Source organism: Chiloscyllium punctatum, chromosome 18, assembly GCF_047496795.1.
Source record: "Chiloscyllium punctatum isolate Juve2018m chromosome 18, sChiPun1.3, whole genome shotgun sequence".
NCBI lineage: Eukaryota > Metazoa > Chordata > Chondrichthyes > Orectolobiformes > Hemiscylliidae > Chiloscyllium > Chiloscyllium punctatum.
In genome coordinates this window covers 79468863-79487560 of record NC_092756.1, presented here as the reverse complement: position 1 = coordinate 79487560, position 18698 = coordinate 79468863, and the positions used below count along the sequence as shown (strand labels likewise).

Sequence of the window (18698 nt, the reverse complement as noted above, 5' to 3'; positions counted from 1 at the left end):
GTGTGGTATAATTCACAGAATCATAGAATCCCTACAATGCAGAAACAGGCCACTGAGTCTGCACCAACCTTCCAAAGAGCATCCCACTCAAATCCAGCCCATCTCTGTAACCCCACACACTGTTTTTTATCATGGCTAACCAACCAAACCTGCACTACCCTGGACATTGCAATGCAATTTTTAACTTGGCCAATCCACCTAACCTGCACGTCTTTGGACTGTGGGAGAAAATCAGAACACCCAGAGGAAACCAATGCAGTCACGGGGAGAATGTACAAACTTCACATAGACAGTTGCCCGAGGCTGAGTCAAATCCAGGTCCCTCGCACTTTGAGGCAGCAGTGGTAACCATTGTGCCACCCAACTAAATATGATGGTCATCCACTTTGTGCTGGGTCTGGAGTCACATTTATGCTAGACCAGCCAAGGACAGCAGATTTCCTTCCCTAAAGGGCCAAACTGTCATAAAACGGATCAATGACAGTTTCATGATCATCAATAACAAGATTAACCAGCTTTCAACTTCAAATTTAGAAACTGAATTTAATTTACACCAACCACCACGCTAGGGACCTGAACACACAGCACATGTCTAGATCTCTGGATTAGTTATCTAGTGACAATCCAACTAAGTCATCATCTCCCCATAGCCTAGGTTTTGTGAGACTTAAACCAATGGACTTCTAGCTCAGAGACAGGAGAGCCACAGCTGACACCTTGTCCTCATGTTCAATTTATACAGATGAGTCTTGATTCAGTGTCATCAAGTTTTCAAAGACACCAGCTGAATCCCACTCCCAGTTTCTTGTGATCTTGTGGCACAGTGGTAGTATCCCTACTTGTGGGCCAGAAGATCCAGATTCAAGTCCCACCTGTCTCGGAGGTAGTTAAAATATGGCTGACAAGGGAGATTAAAAGAAATGTAAGGGGGTCATCTCACACCTCAGGTCATCTCAGGCAGTGTCAGTGCCCTCAAAGAACAACAACAGAAATCGAGCAGGTCCTGCAATCGGCCACCAATGTGAATTTTTTTATTCACTCATGGGGTGTAGGTATCTCTGGCCAGGCAGCATTTATCGCCCATTCCTAACTGTCCAGAGGGTATTTTAGAAACAACAACATTGCTTTGGGTCTGGAGTCACATGTAGGCCCAGACTGCAGTTTCCTTCCCTAAAGGACATTAGTGAACCAGATCGGTTTATCTGACAATCCACAATGGTTTCATGGTAATCATCAGACCTTTACCTCCAGGGTCTTTACTGAATTCAAATTTCACCATCTAAAATGGCAGAATATGAACCCAGGTCCCCAGATCTTTAGCTGAGTTTTTGGATTAATTATCTGTGATAATACCACTAGGTCACTGCCTCATCATTTAACAGCAATTGCCTTGGTGAACCTCTGTATATGTGCACCCTAAAGAATAGCTTCTTCCCTAGTGTCTCTCTAGTTTTCCACATAGATTAGATTAGATACCCTACAGTGGGGAAACAGGCCCTTCAGCCCAACCAGTCCACACCAACCCTCCAAAGAGTAACCCACCAAGACCCACTTCCCTCTGACTAATGCACCTATCACTATGGGCAATTTAGCATGGCCAATTCACCTGACCTGAACATCTTTAGACTGTGGGAGGAAACCAGAGCACCCAGAGGAAGCCCACACAGACACAGGGAGAATGTGCAAACTCCACACAGACTAGGGAATCAAGTCTCTCATGAACAGCTAGTACTGAGGTCAATACAGTTGCCCAAGGTTGGAATCGAACCTGGGATGCTGGTGCTGTGAGGCAGCAGTGCTAACCGCGTCATTACCTATTAACCACCTCAACCACTTCTTGTGGTAGTGAGTTGCACATACTAAATATAAAGATATTTCTCCTGAATTCTCTGCTGGATTTATTAGTGACCACTGCACATTTATGGAACTTTCATGTAGTTTGACTTATGAGTGATACAAAGTAATGTGCACCTTCACACACCTTTACAAATGTAATACGGTCCCCCATAATTATTCTTGGTAGGCCGAGGCCTGATTTTCTTCCACCGTGTGTCCGCTGAACTTTTCAATCTTCCAATCAATATATCCTTCTTACACTTGTGATCCAGGTCAGGGTTATAATTATAATCTAATGCTTTAATGCCTGAAAGAGCAAAACACAAGAGGAGAAAACACTTAGGCATGAGTCATGACAGAGAAACTGGAATAAGCAAATTATTTTTATGGGGATTGGTTCCTGGCTGCCCCCACCCTCCCCCACCACTCTTCCAAGTCAATGCATTCACTGAATTTTAACACCCTTGCTGCTTTCATGATGCCAATTTTGTCCTCTGCTTTCATCTAGGGAATCAAGTCTCTCATGAACAGCTAGTACTGAGGTCAATACAGTCATATCTGGCTATGACAGTTGACTTAAACCAGATTATCCTCTACTCACTTCCCATACTCATGTCGACTGTGCCAGTTTCTGCCTGCTACTACTCTCTAGTAATCTCAAAGGGAGACTTCTGAGTAATCTAAAGTGAAATGACCCTTTTACCAGCCCAGAAAGCTGCCCAATCGACACCTTCCTCTATGACATGATCAAATCAATAGCTTCAAAAAAATACATACACCTCATCACTCTGTTGCACAGCTAGCTTGTAAGATCTCCCATTTATAGCCAGGAAAATGGTCATCTTCCTATCATTAGATACATGCTGTTGATGGTGCTGGCAACCCGGTATTCACAGAGACCTCTTCGATTTCCCTGCTGTAACTGGTTTCACTCCTGGTCCGAGGAGCGGCCAACACTCAAAATTGTCAGAAAAGACCGCTGCTCAGCTCAAATGGCTGCATTTAAATGGATGGCCGACAGGAAAGTGGAGTTGAGGCCACAATCAGATCCGCCATGATCTTACTGAAGGGATCTTATTCCTTCGCCTAATTGTCAAGTTCTCGTGAACCCTGTCCATAGCAGACAATGACAAGAGGATAGTTCACCACCTTGAGCACGGTAGCCACGAGGAGTTGTTTAGATTCACAGATCACAGAATCCCTACAGTAGAGAAAAGGCCATTCAGCCAACTGAGCCCACACCGACCCTCTGAACAGCCTCGCACTCAGATCCATTATTCCTGTAACGCTGCATTTCCCATGGCTAACCTACCTAGCCTGCACATCCTTGGAACTATGGGCAACTTAGCCTGGTCAATCCACCTAACCTGCACATCCTTGGGACTGTGGAAGGAAACCGGAGCAGCCAGAGGAAACCCACCGGAAGACAAGGGGAAAAATGTGCAAACTCCTCGAAGTTGGAATCGAACCCAGGTCCCTGATTCAAGCCGCAATGTTCCTTTACCTATTTTCATGAAGCAGCTGTTGCAAGCCTGGCGCAGGTCATGTGTGTCACTGAGGGGGTTCTTTGTCAGTGGTGATGATGATGACAAGGACAGCCCATTGTCTCCTCGCACAAGTCCGAGGTAAGTTGAGGAACTGCTCAAGGAGGACAGGCTGTTGGATTGCTTACCCTGCCAAACAAAATGAAGAGGAGACAGAAGTCAAGGATAGAACAAAAGTTTTTATCATTTTACTAGATGGATGATCGTATTGGTTTTAGGAAAACCCTTGTCAATTATCAACCAACCCAGCCCTGAAGCGCTGCCTCCATGATGGACTGTATTTCAGTGGGTGTTTGTTGGTCTCCAATAGTTCACACAGCGATCATTACTTGCATGAGAGCTTCAACAATGATGTCCCATACCATTCAGACTGTGGGATGCATTGCAGAAAAACTATGATCCCATCATTCACAAAAGTGTACATTCCACCAGGTATTCAGGGTTCTGGAATTGGGAGTCGAACACTTGGCTTATTTGTTTTGTTGAAGACAGGTCAGATCAGCACCTCCAAGTGTTGTTTCAGTTGTCTTCAGCTAAAATTAGGGCGCACGGGATTGGGGGCAAAGTACTAGATTGGATAGAGAATTGGTTGGTTAATAGGAAACAAAGGGTAGTGATTAACGGCTCCATTTCGAAATGGCAGGCAGTGACCAGTGGGGTATCGCAGGGATCCGTGCTGGGACCGCAGTTTTTTACAATATATGTAAATGATATAGAAGATGGTATCAGCAATAACATTAGCAAATTTGCTGATGACACAAAGCTAGGTGGTAGGGTGAAATGTGATGAGGGTGTTAGGGGATTACAGGGTGACCTGGACAAGTTAGGTGAGTGGGCAGATGCATGGCAGATGCAGTTTAATGTGGATAAATGTCTGGTTATCCACTTTGGTGGCAAGAACAGGAAGGCAGATTACTACCTCAATGGTATCAAATTAGGTAAAGGGGCTGTTCAGAGAGATCTGGGTGTTCTTGTCCACCAGTCAATGAAGGCAAGCATGCAGGTACAGCAGGTCGTGAAGAAGGCTAATAGCATGCTGGCCTTCATAACAAGAGGGATTGAGTATAGAAGCAAAGAGGTGCTTCTGCAGCTGTACAGGGCCCTGGTGAGACCACACCTGGAGTACTGTGTACAGTTCTGGTCTCCAAATTTGAGGAAAGACATTCTGGCTATTGAGGGAGTGCAGCGTAGGTTCACGAGGTCAATTCCTGGAATGGCAGGATTGCCTTACACGGAAAGACTGAAGCGACTGGGCTTGTATACCCTTGAGTTTAGAAGACTGAGAGGGGATCTGATTGAAACGTATAGGATTATGAAAGGACTGGACACTCTGGCAGGAGGGAACATATTTCCGTTGATGGGGGAGTGCCGAACCAGAGGACACAACTTAAAAATACGGGGTAGACCATTCAGGACAGAGATGAGGAGAAACTACTTCACCCAGAGAGTGGTGGCTGTGTGGAATGCTCTGCCCCAGAGGGCAGTGGAGGCCCAGTCTCTGGATTCTTTTAAGAAAGAATTGGATAGAGCTCTTAAAGATAGTGGAGTCAAGGGGTATGGAGATAAGGCTGGAACAGGATACTGATTAGGAATGATCAGCCATGATCATATTGAATGGCGGTGCAGGCTCGAAGGGCAGAATGGCCTACTCCTGCATCTATTGTCTATTGTCTAACCCAGCACAGATCAGAAATCCAACCGTGCAACTTCCAATCTGGTTGGCTTCAGCACCTCAATCACTATCTCAACTCCTAACAGTAGCTATACTGCAGGAGAGAGCATTAAACAAGAAGTAGTTGACATCTGTAACAAAGGTTACATGCAACAGATGTAGAGGGATTTAATCTTCATATAGACTGGACCAAATAAATTCGCAAAGGTAGTTTGGAACAGGAGTTTGGAAAATGCTTTCATGACAGTATTCTGGAGCAATAGTTTGTGGAACCAACAAGAAATAAAATTGCTTAGATCAAGTATTGAGCAATGAGGCCGGTTATTTAGCAATGTCATCGCAAAAGATCCACTGGTTAGTTATCATAATACAATTCAATTCCATGTCATATTTGAAAGTGATACACTCCAATTGCAAACATGAATCTTAAAAAAGCGAATTATGAGAGTATGTGGGGAGAGCTGGTTAAGGTGAATCAGATAGACAGGTATAACTACATAAATAGCAGAAATATTTAAAGAAACAATTCAAAAGTTGGACAAAAATAAATTCTATAACACAAACTCACAGAGATTATTCTGTGGTGTACTAAGTAAATTAAGAATAGTACTTAATTAAAAGAAGAGGTTGCAGTGCTGAAAGAACAGTGATAAATCTAGGATGGAAGTGTTTTAAAAACCCGTAAAGGGCCACCAATAAGTTGATAGCAAGGGGAAAAACAGGTTATGAGTAAACTAACCAGGAATAGAAAAAACAAATTGTACGAGGTTTCACAACCATAACAAAAAAGGATAATTAAAATAAACAGTGGTCCCTTAGAAGCAGAAATAGCGGAAATTATTATGAGAATGATGAAACAGTAGAGACATTGATAAATATTTTGTGACTGTTCTAATAATAAAAGACACAGTTACCAGAAATAGAGGGTGATAAGGAGTTAACAATAGTGAGGTAATTCAGGTAATTAACATCAACAGAGAAAAAAATAAATGAGGAAACTTGAGGGATCAAAATCTGACAAATCTCTAAATCCCTTAACACAGAGGAGGAGAAGTAGGCCATACCTCTCATTGAATCTGCTCTACTATTCAATTGGATCGTGGCTGAGCTAATCATCCTCCACTCCATTTTTCTGCCTTTTCCCCATAACCCTCGATTTCCCCTGACTGATCAAAAGTCTATCTTTGCCTTGAATATACTTAACAATCCAGCCTCTATAGCCCTCTGGGGCAAAAGATCTTCACAGGTTCATGACCCTCTGTTCCCGATTTCCTAAATCCCAGAGGTCTAAAAGAGACAGATGCAGAGAGAAAGTCAATTTGCTGACTAGATTCTGGAAAGATTCCAGCAGATTGAATGTTAACAAATGTAACACCACTACTTAAAAAGGGAGGATGAGAGAGAGAGGAGACAGAACTACAGATGAGTAAGTTTAATGTCAGTAATCAGTCAGCATCGGGATCTATGACTGAGGAATTCTTAACAAAGTAGTTACAAAAGTATAGTATGATTGAAACAAGTCAACATGGCTTTATGAAAGTGAAACCCTGTTTGACAAACATACTAGATTTCAGCTGGGTATTATGTATAATTCTGGGCACCACAATATAGGGAGCATGTGATTGCACTGAAGAAAGTGCAGAAGCAATTTATAAAAATAGCTCCAGGCAAGATGAACTTCTGTTTATGAGGTCAGAGCAGAGAAGTTGAGGTTGCACACAATCAGGAAGGAGAGATCACATCCAGAGTGACACACAGCTCAACTGAGTTGAAGTTCGAGGAATGTGGAGGCAGCGTAGGAATTCAATGTGAAGGGAAAAGGTGCTTTTTTACAGGATATATTGAAGTCCAGGATGAGGGGCCCAGCACAAAGACATTGACATCACAGGAAAACCGTAAGTTCATTAGTTGGCAGTAGCTACTAAACTGACTATCTATTGTAGGTTACTTTCATATTGAAGGTGAATAGAGGAAATATTTCCAGGTGACAAACAAAAACAGTGAGAAATCTTTAAAAATAAAATTAAAAATTAAGTAAATAAAACAAAGATACAGTGCCAGGTGATGTGCTGTATCTGCATGATGTGGGAACTGGTGGACCCCACTACGGTTCATAGGGACCACATCTGTGGCATGTGTTGGTTGCCCGAGGAACTCTAGCTCAGTGTTGGTGAGCTGGAGTCTGAGCTCCAAACACTGCGTCACATCAGGGAGTGGGAGAGTTATCTGGTTACTGTGTTTCAGGAGTCAGTCACACCCTTTAGATTAACTACCTCAAACTCAGTAGGTGGTCAAGGGACAGGAAGTGTGACTACCAGTGAGGGAGGTAGAGAGGTCATGGAGGTTGTGCTGAAGAAACCTCAACCCTTAAGTTGGTCTGACAGGTTTGATATTCTTGCTCCCTTTGTGGATGAGAATGAGGGCTGTAGGGATGTTCAGTAAACGGACCATAGCACTGTGGTACAGGGAGCCATTCAAGAAGTTGGGGGGGGGGGGTGGTGGACGAAGAAAGGAGAAATGTAGTTGCAGGTCAGGGATAGTATAGTCAGGTGAGGAGGAGGTTCAGTTGATTGGAAAATTATGGAAAAGGTTCGAGGAAGGAGAGGCCTCAGGAGAGGTTATTAAAGTTTTCAGAACAAGTAACAGGAGAGAGTATACAAAGGTCAGTTATGACAGATAATGGGACAACTATGAGAAGGGGTGCAGTCAATGCAGGACTGAGAGTGCTGTACTTAAATGCACACAATATATAAAACAAGGTAAGTGTAGTGCAGATGGAAATTGGTGGGTATGATGTTGTGGCATCACAGAACGTGGCAGCAAGAGGATCAGGGCTGGGAATTAAATATCCAAGGATGTGTGTTCTATAGAAAGGACAGGCATATGGGCAGAGGGGTGGGCTTGCCTGGTTAGTAAGAAATTAAGTTGGCAGCAATAAGTTATATCGAGTTGGAAAGTGTAGAATCTGTGTGGGTGAAGCAAAGGAAAAATGACCCTGATAGGTGATGTGCACAGGCATAGAAATAGTCAGGACATAGAGAAGAAAATAAATCTGGAGATGGAAAAGGCATGTGAGAAAGGGAATACAATAATAATCATGTGGTCTTCAATATGCAGGTGGACTGGAAAAATCAGATTGGTTATGGACCCTAAGAAAAGGAATTCACGGAATGTCAACGAGATGTCATTTTGAAGCAGTTTGTGGTACAGCCCACTAGATTTGGTAATGGCATGGAGACAAGACTTGATTAGGGAGCTTAGGTAAAGGAAGTCCTCGGGGGGCTGTGACCATAATATGATAGAATTCACCCTGTGGTTAGACAGGGAGAAGCCAGATTCAGATGTAATAGCATTACAAGACGTAACTACAAAGACAAGAGGGAGGAGCTGGCCAGAGTTAATTGGAAGGGGAGCTTAGCAGGGAAAATGGTGGAGCAGCAATGGCAGAAGTTCCTGAGGATAATTCAAGAGACACAGCAGAAATTCATTCCAAGGAAAAAGAAACATATTCCGGGAAGGATGATGCAACCATTGCTGACAAGGGAGGTCAGGGCAGTGTAAAAGCAAAAGAGAAAGCATACAATGTGATGAAGTTAAATGAGAAACCAGAGGATTGGGAAGCCTTAAAAAACAGCAAAGGACATCAAGAAAGAACTACAAGGGGAGAGAAAATGGAATACAAGAATAAGCTAGTTAGAAATATAAAAGAAGACTGCAATAACTTTTTTTTTAAAAAGAGATACAAAGTCAAGAGACAGGCAAGAGGGATATTGGACCACCAGAAAATGAGGCTGGAGAAGCAGTAATGGGGAACAAAGAAATAATAGAGGAACTACCTTGAATCGGTACTTTGTATCTGTCAGGTAGAAGACACCAGCAGCATACCAGAACTTTTGAGCAAGGTGCAGAGGTGAGTGTAGTGGCCATCACTGAGGAGTAGGGGCTGAGGAAGGTGAAAGTTCTGAAGCTGGATAAATCAGACTGGATGGACTACACTCCAGCATTCTAAAGGAACTCGTTAAGGAGATTGTGGAGGCATTGGTGGTGAGCTTTAAGGGATTACTGAAGTCAGGGAGGATCCCAGAGGACTGGAAAATCGCAATTAAAACAGACATGTTTTAAAAGGGAGGGAGACCGAAAATGGGAAACTACAGGCTGGTTAGCCTGACCTCGGTCATTGTTAAGATTTTAGAGTTCTTTATTAAAGTTGAGATTTCAGAGCACATAGAAGTGCATGATAGAACAGGGCTGAATCAGCACAGCTTCATCAAAGGCTTTCATCATGCTTGAAAATTCCATTAGAATTCTCTAAGGAGATAACGAGCAAGTTAAACAATGCAGAGTCAGTGGACATGATCTATTTGGTTTTCCAAAACCCTTTGAAAAGGTGCCATATAGGAGGCTGCTAAAGTAGATGAGAGTCCATAGTATTTGGGACAACGTATTGGCTTCGATAGAGGCAAAAGGTACAGGGTGAGGTCAGAGGGTTTTTTTTCAGGATGGCAGCCAGTAACTAATGGAGTTCTGCAGGGGTCAGCATTGTGAATGAACATAACTGTTCATGTTATACATTAACGACCTGGACAAAGGAACTGAACACACGATCACTCTAAATGATTTGACAACATCCAAATTTTAGATAGATAAACCAAACACCCCTACACAAACAAAACACAGGGAAAACTGCAGATGCTGGAGGTCTGAAATAAAAATGGGGGAAAATGTTGGAAACATCCAGCAGATCTCCATCATCCTCAGAGCACCAGGGGGCTGTGGAGGCCAGCTCATTGAGTATACTTAAGACAGAGATAGATAAGCTCTTGACTGCAAAGGAGCTCAGAGGTTACAGGGAGAAAGTGGAAAAATGGGGTTGAAAAACCCATCAGCCATGATCAAATGGCGGAGCAGACTCGATGGGCCAAATGGCCTAATTTCTGCTCCAATGGTCTTATGGAGAATAAACAAACCTCTCACCGACACAATGCTGTTCACTCAATTTTACACATCACAGGATTATCGATTCAGGACTCAGCATTGCTATTTTGCACACCAGTGCCTTTTCTGGCAAAGCATGGGTGAGATGTGATCTTGGCTGTAAATACCAGCCTTCTCCATTCAACGCTCAGACGTGGCAAACGAATACTTGGGCCAAGATCAGAGCACGCCTGGATCCCTGCACTTCAGAGGAAGGAGACAAGGTGACTGCAGCCACATGACATGCAAAGCATGGGAAGATTAATTCACCATGAGTATGCCATTTTCTGCCAAGCATCAACCTGGTTGCAAAGAAAGGTGCACCTGAACATTTTACACTCACCAATGCAAAGCTGCTTGAGGTGCTTTGATTGCTGTTTGGTGTCATTGGTCTTGAAGCTAAAGAAGCATAACAAAAATAATCTTTTATACTTTTGTTATTATTCCAGTGTCTTTTTAAAACTAGAAAAGTGATCGAACTTCTTCCCTCTTCCTCCCGTCAAATAACAATCACACAAATATTTCAGTTTAAACAGGCCACTTGGTCCACCAGATCTGTGATAGTTACGATGCAACACAGAAGGAGGCCAATGACCCACTGAACCAGTGATGGGTCTAATATCCTCTATTCATTCTCCACTTAAAACTTCTCTGCCCAATGAGAACAATCCTGTAATCTCTCCACATCACTGAAGTCCCAAAGCCCTGGTACCATTCTAGTATGTTCTCTGTTGACATTCTTCCTAAACATATGGCATCCTAGAATTGAGTACAATTCTTTAGCTGGAATCCAATTGATGATTAATGCAACATTTAGTATCATCATCTTATCTATAAATTTCCTGTCTTATGCCATCTAACCTTCTGACTCTGGTCTCCTCTGTATTCCATTCAACATCTATTCCAACCTCAGTGGCTAAGCCTCTGGCCACTTTGGTCCTAGGAGACTTCTCCCTGCCCTCTGCCTACCTATCCTTCTCTCTTCCCCTTGCCTTTGTGCTTTTAATCTAACTTTGTGTTAAGTGCCTGGATGCTATTCAGCTTAGCTGCGCCTTCTGGGAGGGTGCTTCACAATTTGGGTAAAGATTGTTTCATCAGGTCACCCGTCTTTTCAAAAGGCAAGAATCAAGCCTGTTCAGTCTTCAGTGAACTTGATAATTTTGCCTACTAGCTGTGATGGAGGCATTATTATCCACTGAAGTCTGACTGATATATCCACATCACGGATAACTGTGCACCAGTAGAGTATTGGCAGGCAAGCAATTCCTTGTATGGTGATTTAGTAATCTCCATACCAGTGAAAGAGGCAACTAGCGAGTGTTGATGCATGTGTCTGTGTGTGTGTGTGTGTCAGTCTGTGACTATGAGTGTGTAAAACCTTGGCACTAGCTGCAACCAGCTCTACACAAAATAACAGCTATAACATTGGTGAAAACCTCAAGGTTCTCAGCTTGTTCTCATGTAAAGTCAGAAATGAAAACTTAAGCGAGGAAGTTGCTAGTAATTCCAATGATGAACCATTCAGCCCTGAGTCAGTTCTGACAATTGCATTGGTAAGACACACCTGGAACAACGTATGCAGATTTGCTCACTTTAACCTAAGTCAGGATATGCTTGGAAGCAGTTGAGAGGGTCACAAAGTTGATTCCTGAGATGAAGTGGTTTTCTTAGAGGAAAGGTGAGCAAGTCGGGCCTATAGTCTTTGGATTTTAGAAGAATCTGAAGTGATCTTATTGAAGCATAAGATTCTGAGGGGATGTGACAGAATAAATATTCAGAGCATGTTCCTTCTCATGTGGTAAGGACGTAGTTAAATTATAAGGGGTTTCACATTTCAGAAGAAGATGAGAAAGAATTTATTCACTAATGGGATACCTCAGCTCTGAAATTCCCTTTCTCAGTGAGCAATGGAGGCTAGGTCATTGATTATATTCAAGGCTGAGTTAGGCAGAGTTTTCATTTGCAAGGGATTCTTGTGGGTAGAGAGGAACATGGTGCCAGGACACAATCAGACCAGCATAATCTTATTGAATGGCAGGCAGGCTTGATGAGCTGAATGGCTTACTCCCATTTCTAGTTCTTGTGAATTTATGATTAATTAAAATCATGGCTCACTTGGATTCAGTTGCATCCATTTGGCTTGGCTAGAAAAATATCGATCAACCTTTGTTTAGAATGATTCATTGACCAGCATCTAGTCCTCCTTAAGGGACAAAATTCTGCACGTTCACCACGTTTTAGTGTGAAGAGGTGCACCTAACTTTCCTTCCGAATAGCCTGGTTTGGATGTCAATCATGTCCTGTAGAAGTCCCTACCAGTAGCAAAAGCTCTTTTGCCTCTCTCAGTCTACCTTGCCTTATTTCATCAACTCTTTAAAAATCATAAAACCTTCCACTCGTAGTGGATGTCCAAAGAAACCTGGGGGTTCAGGTGAGTAGATCTTTAAAATTTTACAATCAGGAGCAAAAAAAAATCAAGGCGGCTAATGGAATGCTGCCCTTTATATCTAAAGGACTGAGCTATAAGAGCAAAAGAACTATTAGCAGGAGTAGGCCATCTGGCCCTTCGAGCCTGCCCGCCATTCGATAAGACCATGGCTGATCTTTTCATGGCCTCAGCTCCACTTACCCGTCCTCTCACTATAATCCTTAATTCCTTTACTGGTCAAAAAATTATCTTAGCTTTAAAAACCTTCAATGGGGAAGCCTCAACTACTTCACCGGATATAGACTTCCACAGATTCACAACCATCTGGGTGAAGACGTTCCTTTTCAATTTGGTCTGAAATCTGCTCCGCTGAATTTTGGGGTCATGCCCTCTTTCACCCGCCAGCAGAAACATCCTTCTAAGGCTATCTTATCTATTCTGTCCATAATTTTATATGTTTCTATAAGGTCCCCTGCCATTCTTCTAAATTCCAATGGTTATAATTCCAGTCTCTCCTCATAAGCCAACCCCTTCAAATCCAGAATCAACCTAGGGAACCTCCTCTGCATCCCCTTCAGTGCCAGGACATCCTTTCTCAAGTAAGGAGGCAGCACTCCAGGTTTGGCCTCACCAGCCCCCTATACAGCTGCACGATAATCTCCCTACTTTTAAACTCGATCCCTTTCATTAAAGTTCCATTTGCCTTCTTAATTACTTGTTGCACCTGCAGACCAACCTCTGTGATTCATGCACAAGGACACCCAGGTCCCTCTGCTATAGCAGCATGTTGTAATTTTTTACCATTCAAATAATAGTCCTTTTTACTGTTATTCCTACCAACTTGGATAGCTTCACATTTATTAACATTGCACTCCATCTTCCACACCTTTACCCACTCTATGTCCTTCTGCAAGGTTTTAGTCCTCTGCCCATTTTGCTCTTCCACTCATCTTAGTATCATCTGCAAACTTTGACATGTGTAGAGAAAGATAAACTATTTCCATTGGTTGGGGATTCAAGAAGTAGGAGGCATAGTCTGAGAACTAGATCATTCAGGAGTGATGTTAGGATGCACTTCTACACACAAAGGGTGAACCCTCTTCCACAAATAGCAGTTGATGCTGGATTAACTCCAAACCATTTATGCAAATTGTGAATAATTGCAGTCCCAACACTGATCCCTGAGGCACACCACTACTCACTGATCGCCAACCAGAAAAGCACTCCTTTATCCCCACTCTTTGCTTCCTGTTAGTTAACCAATCCTCTATCCATGCTAATACATTACAGTAATGCCATGCATCTTTACCTTACAAGCAGCCTTTTGTGCGGTACCTTGTCAAATGCCTTTGGGAAATCTAGATACACCACATCTACTGGGCCCCAATTGTCCACCGTGCTTGTACTGACTTCGCAGAATTCCAGCAGATTAGTGAAGCATGACCTGCCTTTCATGAACCCATGCTGCGTCTGCCCAACGGGACCATTTCTATCTAGACATCTTGCTATTTAAGTATAAGGATATAGAAACTATGCTGCATTTATGCAAAACCCTAGTTAAATCCCACTTGGAGTACTGAGAGCTTATCTGGGCACCAAACCTTAGGAAGGTTATAGTGGCCTTGGAGGATTACAATACAGGTTTACAAAAATGATACCTGGACTTACAGGGGTTAATGAAGAGCGATTACACAAATTAGGCCTGATTCCTCCAGAATTTAGAAGTTAAGGGGTGATTTGACCAAAGGCTTCAAGATTTTAACAGGGAAAGACAGGGTAGAGAAAGATAAACTATTTCCAATGTTTGGGAATTCTCGAACTAGGGGGCATAGTCTGAGAATTAGATCACTTGGGAGTGATATTAGGATGCACTTCTACACACAAAGGGTGGGAGATGTTTGGAATTCTCTTCCACAAATAGCAATGGATGTTGGATCAATCGTTTTAATTTTTTTTTGTTAAGCTAAGGTTATTAAAGGATTTGGGCCAAAGATAGGTATATGGAATTAGGCCACAGATCAGCCATGATCTCATTGAATGATGGAACAGACATGAGGGGCTGAATGGCCCATTCCTGTTCCTATGTCCTGAAAACATCCCTTGCTTCTATTTTCCAGGGAGTACAAACCAACTCAACCCAATTGCTCCTCATAATTTAACATATGAAGCTCTCATAACATTCCGGTGAACCTGTGTTTTTCTCCTTCCATAGCAATGTTCCTTCAGGTGGAATGTTTAAAATCGCGAATATCATAAATCAAGAGTTACATAGATAGGTGTAACTTTTCATCCACACCAAACATGTAGGCTAGTGGATTACACAAAGGGATTAAAGATTAGTAAACCCTTACCAGGCCGAGATTCCGTCGCAGGGAGTAGGTCCAAGGAATCCAAACTATTTACAATTGTGTTCGGAACAATGCTGTCCAGGGAGTCCATCTTCTGGACAGAAAGCATGGGATAGGCCGATGGGAGTGAAACCTTTTGGCCCATGTTCCCCTTCACGGCAGATGGGAGGACTGGGCTACCGGTGCGAAAGATGGGGAGTAACCGTGGCATGTCATTGGGTAGGTTTGTTGGAATAGTTCCAGCCACAGAGGTCTGTGAAATAAAGCAAAAGACTGACAAATTGGCATCTCTCTTATTAAGCACAAAAGATTTTAAGTGGCTTCAATTCCATCGCAAATAAATTCAGGCCATGGGAGAAAAACAAAGTTGGTTGCTTTCCTTCTGTCAACAAAAGCAAAAATTAACCGCAATTAGCATGAGAATTTTAACCTCAATAACGAGTCACTGCAATTCAAAGGAATTAATTTTGTGGCAAACCACAATGGAAAATCTCACCTGCCTCCACCCAACCCCCGCCAAAACTCTAACCACCAATGGGTCCGAAACCTCCTCCTCTGCAAACTCTGCCTGCTACAGAGTCATAGAAGCACAGAAAAAGGCTCTTTGGCCCATCCAGTCTGCACCGCTGAAAAACAACCACCTAACTATTCTAATCCCATTTTCCAATACTTGGCCCATAGCCAGCAGGCAGGCATTGTGTAACAGTTTCCAGAACCTTCAGTTCTCACGAGCCTACCTTGTTTTATAGAATTTCTGTGATCGCTAGTTCATTCACCCATATTGGATTCCAGACACTCATAGTAAAGCAGGTGGGACTAGTTTAGTTTGGGACTATGTTTGGTATGGACTGGTTGGAGTAAAAGGTCTGTTTTAGTTCTGGGTTAGAGTGGTGCTGGAAAAGCACAGCAGGTCAGGCAGCATCCAAGGAGCAGGAAAATCGGGCAAAAGCCCTTTGAAACGTCGATTTTCCTGCTCCTTGGATGCTGCCTGACCTGCTGTGCTTTTCCAGAACCACTCTAACCCAGCACTAAAACAGACCCTTTTACCTACTCTGTTTTAGTGCTGTATGACTCTATGACAATGCACTGTTGCTCAGAGCCAGTCCCCCCTTTTCACAGTTAACTATACTTCCTATTTATATGACATCAGGAAATTTGGATGTTGTAATCCCTATTCCTCATTACTAATTACTTAAATAATGAGAAGAGTAATGTTCTGAACACAGACTACCAGCCGGCACCACTTTTTAATATCCCCACAGTCCTAACATCACCTGCTAATCATATAAATGCCAATATTTCCTTCGCGGTATTACAGCTCCATCACAAATAGAATCTTGAGGTTGCTGGAGATGTGACTCGCAAACACTTCCCTCCAAATTATGGGAGAATTGAGCATCCGAAATTTCTAGAGCAGAACAAAGTTTTTGTGTAACTGTAACTCTGCACTCTTAATCTTAATGCTCTCACTACAAATATCTATCAACCATGAATATTTTTAGAAGCATCTGAATTAAAGAATAAAAAGTTTAACATTCTGCTCATTTGTCACAAGGGGTAAGTTGGGGTAAAGGTATTGCTGAAAAGAGGGACATGTTGCTAAAAGTTTTCACCTTGAACGGATCAGGACAGAAGAAAGAATTCCAAAGTTCAAATGATCATGACAATTTATATTACAGGATTGGCAAGTCAATCGATTCTGATCGATTGAGGTTTTGCCATGGAGAGAGAGCAACATGAAACTACAGGCTCCCTAATCTTCAAAGTTACTCGAAAAGTCATAAAGATGAAACATATTGCTTTTGTTTTCAGAAAATGCGTCTATTTACATCTATGTATATAACTTCTAGCAAGTGTAAAAGACCATATTACATGTTTGACTGACTATCTTTAATTGGCTATTCATATAGCTATTAGCACATTCGCAATTACTCAAAGTGCTGCTCAACTATCGAATCACATTTATGAGCAGATATTTGGTTTGGGTTTGGATGGATGGGGGTGGACAAATACTTTACATGGTGTGTATTATGAACAAGTGAAATGAACATTCTGCTCTGTGATCCTTCTACAGAACTTCCTATGTTGTACCTTAGCTTTTCCCTTTCGAAAAGTTAGCTGTCACTTTTTTCCAGGTGACAGAACTAACAATACCTGCTCAAAAGGACAAAATACAATCACTTAATATCCACCAATTCTACAGAAAAGGCTTTCCTCACTAAAGGTGACAGCCTTCTCTCAGAGATCCTGAGCATTTTTAATATTTCCCATATTTCACAAGGACACCCAGGCATTCTGATCGGTGTCATTCTATACAAAACCATGAGTCAGTGCAAGCGAAATTACAGTGACACAATTTTAGTCTAAAGTTAGGCTGGAAACACCTCACACAAATAGAATTAGCAAGTATTTCACGTATACAGCAGCCCCCCCCTCCCACCCGTACCAGTAGGGGATACATTCCAGGACCTACCGCAGATAGGAGCGAAACCATTCATTTAAATGGGAAACGCACCTTCCTGGTAGCCTCCTGGTCCCTGGTTCCAGAATGTTCTCTTTTATATGTTCCAGCTGTGGTAAACCGTGGGTAAGTGAAATCGCGGATAACGATTCCACGGATATGGGGGTCGCCCTGTATGTATCCATTGAACAATTATTATCCATAATTCTGCAACTCTGAATTAAAAACTTACACAACCTGCTTTAGATTTTATCAACAAATAGACAAAAGAATAAAGTCGCCACATATTTAGCATGGGGAAGTGTACTGGTAATACAAGTCGGACATTGGTCTATCATTAATTTTTGTTAATAAACTGAAATGCAATTAGCTACACAAGGCTAGTGTGTAATACATGGACCATCACAAATTTAGAACACTGTAGTCTCACTAGGTGACATCTAAACTGTTCAAATTTGGAGTGATTGTATTTTAATATCCCTTTACTACCTGAACCCAGGGAGTTTTTGCTACATCTACAGCATCTCAGTACTATCTGAAGTGGACGTCATAAACAGTAAAGGAAATGCTCGGTGTAAAATCATATAGGGAAGGCCAACAAAGCTGAGGCAAACCTTATTCTTTTTTGGTGTCTCTACTTATATACTATCCAGCAAATATCACGTAATAGGAGCCGAAGTGGCCTGTCATCCCTGATGTCACCCTGAGGCACCATGGATGATTAGTGCCCCAGGGGTATGAGGAGGATGAAACCAACAGCTGGAAATATCATTGTTAACGCCTCTTACCATGGGAAAATCACTTGTCTCCCCAATAGAATCCAACAACGTGTCCAGTTCTTCTCCAATGATCTCCTCATCTGGAAATTCCTCTGTTGTTTCGGGCACTGAGAGAGAGACCCCATCACCAACAGGGGGTTTCAGCAGAGCAGGATGGGTCTGTGATTGCTGGATGCTAACAGGAACTGACGTAATGGGGACTGAAACTTCACTGACAGGCGCAGGAGTAGTGGCTGGAACAGGGAGATGTGGAAGCTCCAAAGGTGAACCTGCATTGTGGAAGCAAAATGACACAAAATAACGATACGAACATAATCATTACTTGTAACTATTAAATCACGAGTTGTTAGTCGATTAAAGAAAACGTTCTTTAAAATAATAGAAAGACATTTATCCTACAGATTCATCTGATTGGCCTCAGGATGTTATAAACACTTTACAGCCAATACAGTACTTTTGAAAAGTAATGGTGAGAAAGGTTGCAGGCAATTTACAGTCTACAAGTTCTCACAGGCAGCAAAATCAATACTAGACCATCTGTGTTTTAAAGAGCTAAAGACTGAGAGATGAATGATGGCCAGGCCACTTGTAGAACTCCCTTGCCCTCTTTAAATAATATTGTGATATTTTAAATCCATCTGAGGGGCCATTTGGGA

The 18698-nt window shown here is 42.4% G+C and overlaps 1 protein-coding gene across 3 annotated transcripts in view; it reads right to left on the bottom strand.

The window, feature by feature from the left end:
- zc3h7bb (zinc finger CCCH-type containing 7Bb) overlaps positions 1–18698 on the bottom strand; it is an 86657-nt gene that overhangs the window by 40202 nt on the left and 27757 nt on the right. For 2 of the 3 annotated variants that reach the window (XM_072588542.1, XM_072588541.1), the window contains 6 exons: positions 18052–18311; positions 17318–17434; positions 14806–15055; positions 10370–10425; positions 3341–3509; positions 1982–2143 (listed from right to left, as the gene is read on the bottom strand). In XM_072588542.1, the coding sequence (XP_072444643.1) occupies positions 1982–2143; positions 3341–3509; positions 10370–10425; positions 14806–15055; positions 17318–17434; positions 18052–18311 (1014 nt within the window). The remainder of the gene's footprint in view (positions 1–1981; positions 2144–3340; positions 3510–10369; positions 10426–14805; positions 15056–17317; positions 17435–18051; positions 18312–18698) is intronic. The other variant, XM_072588543.1, reaches the window with a different exon arrangement.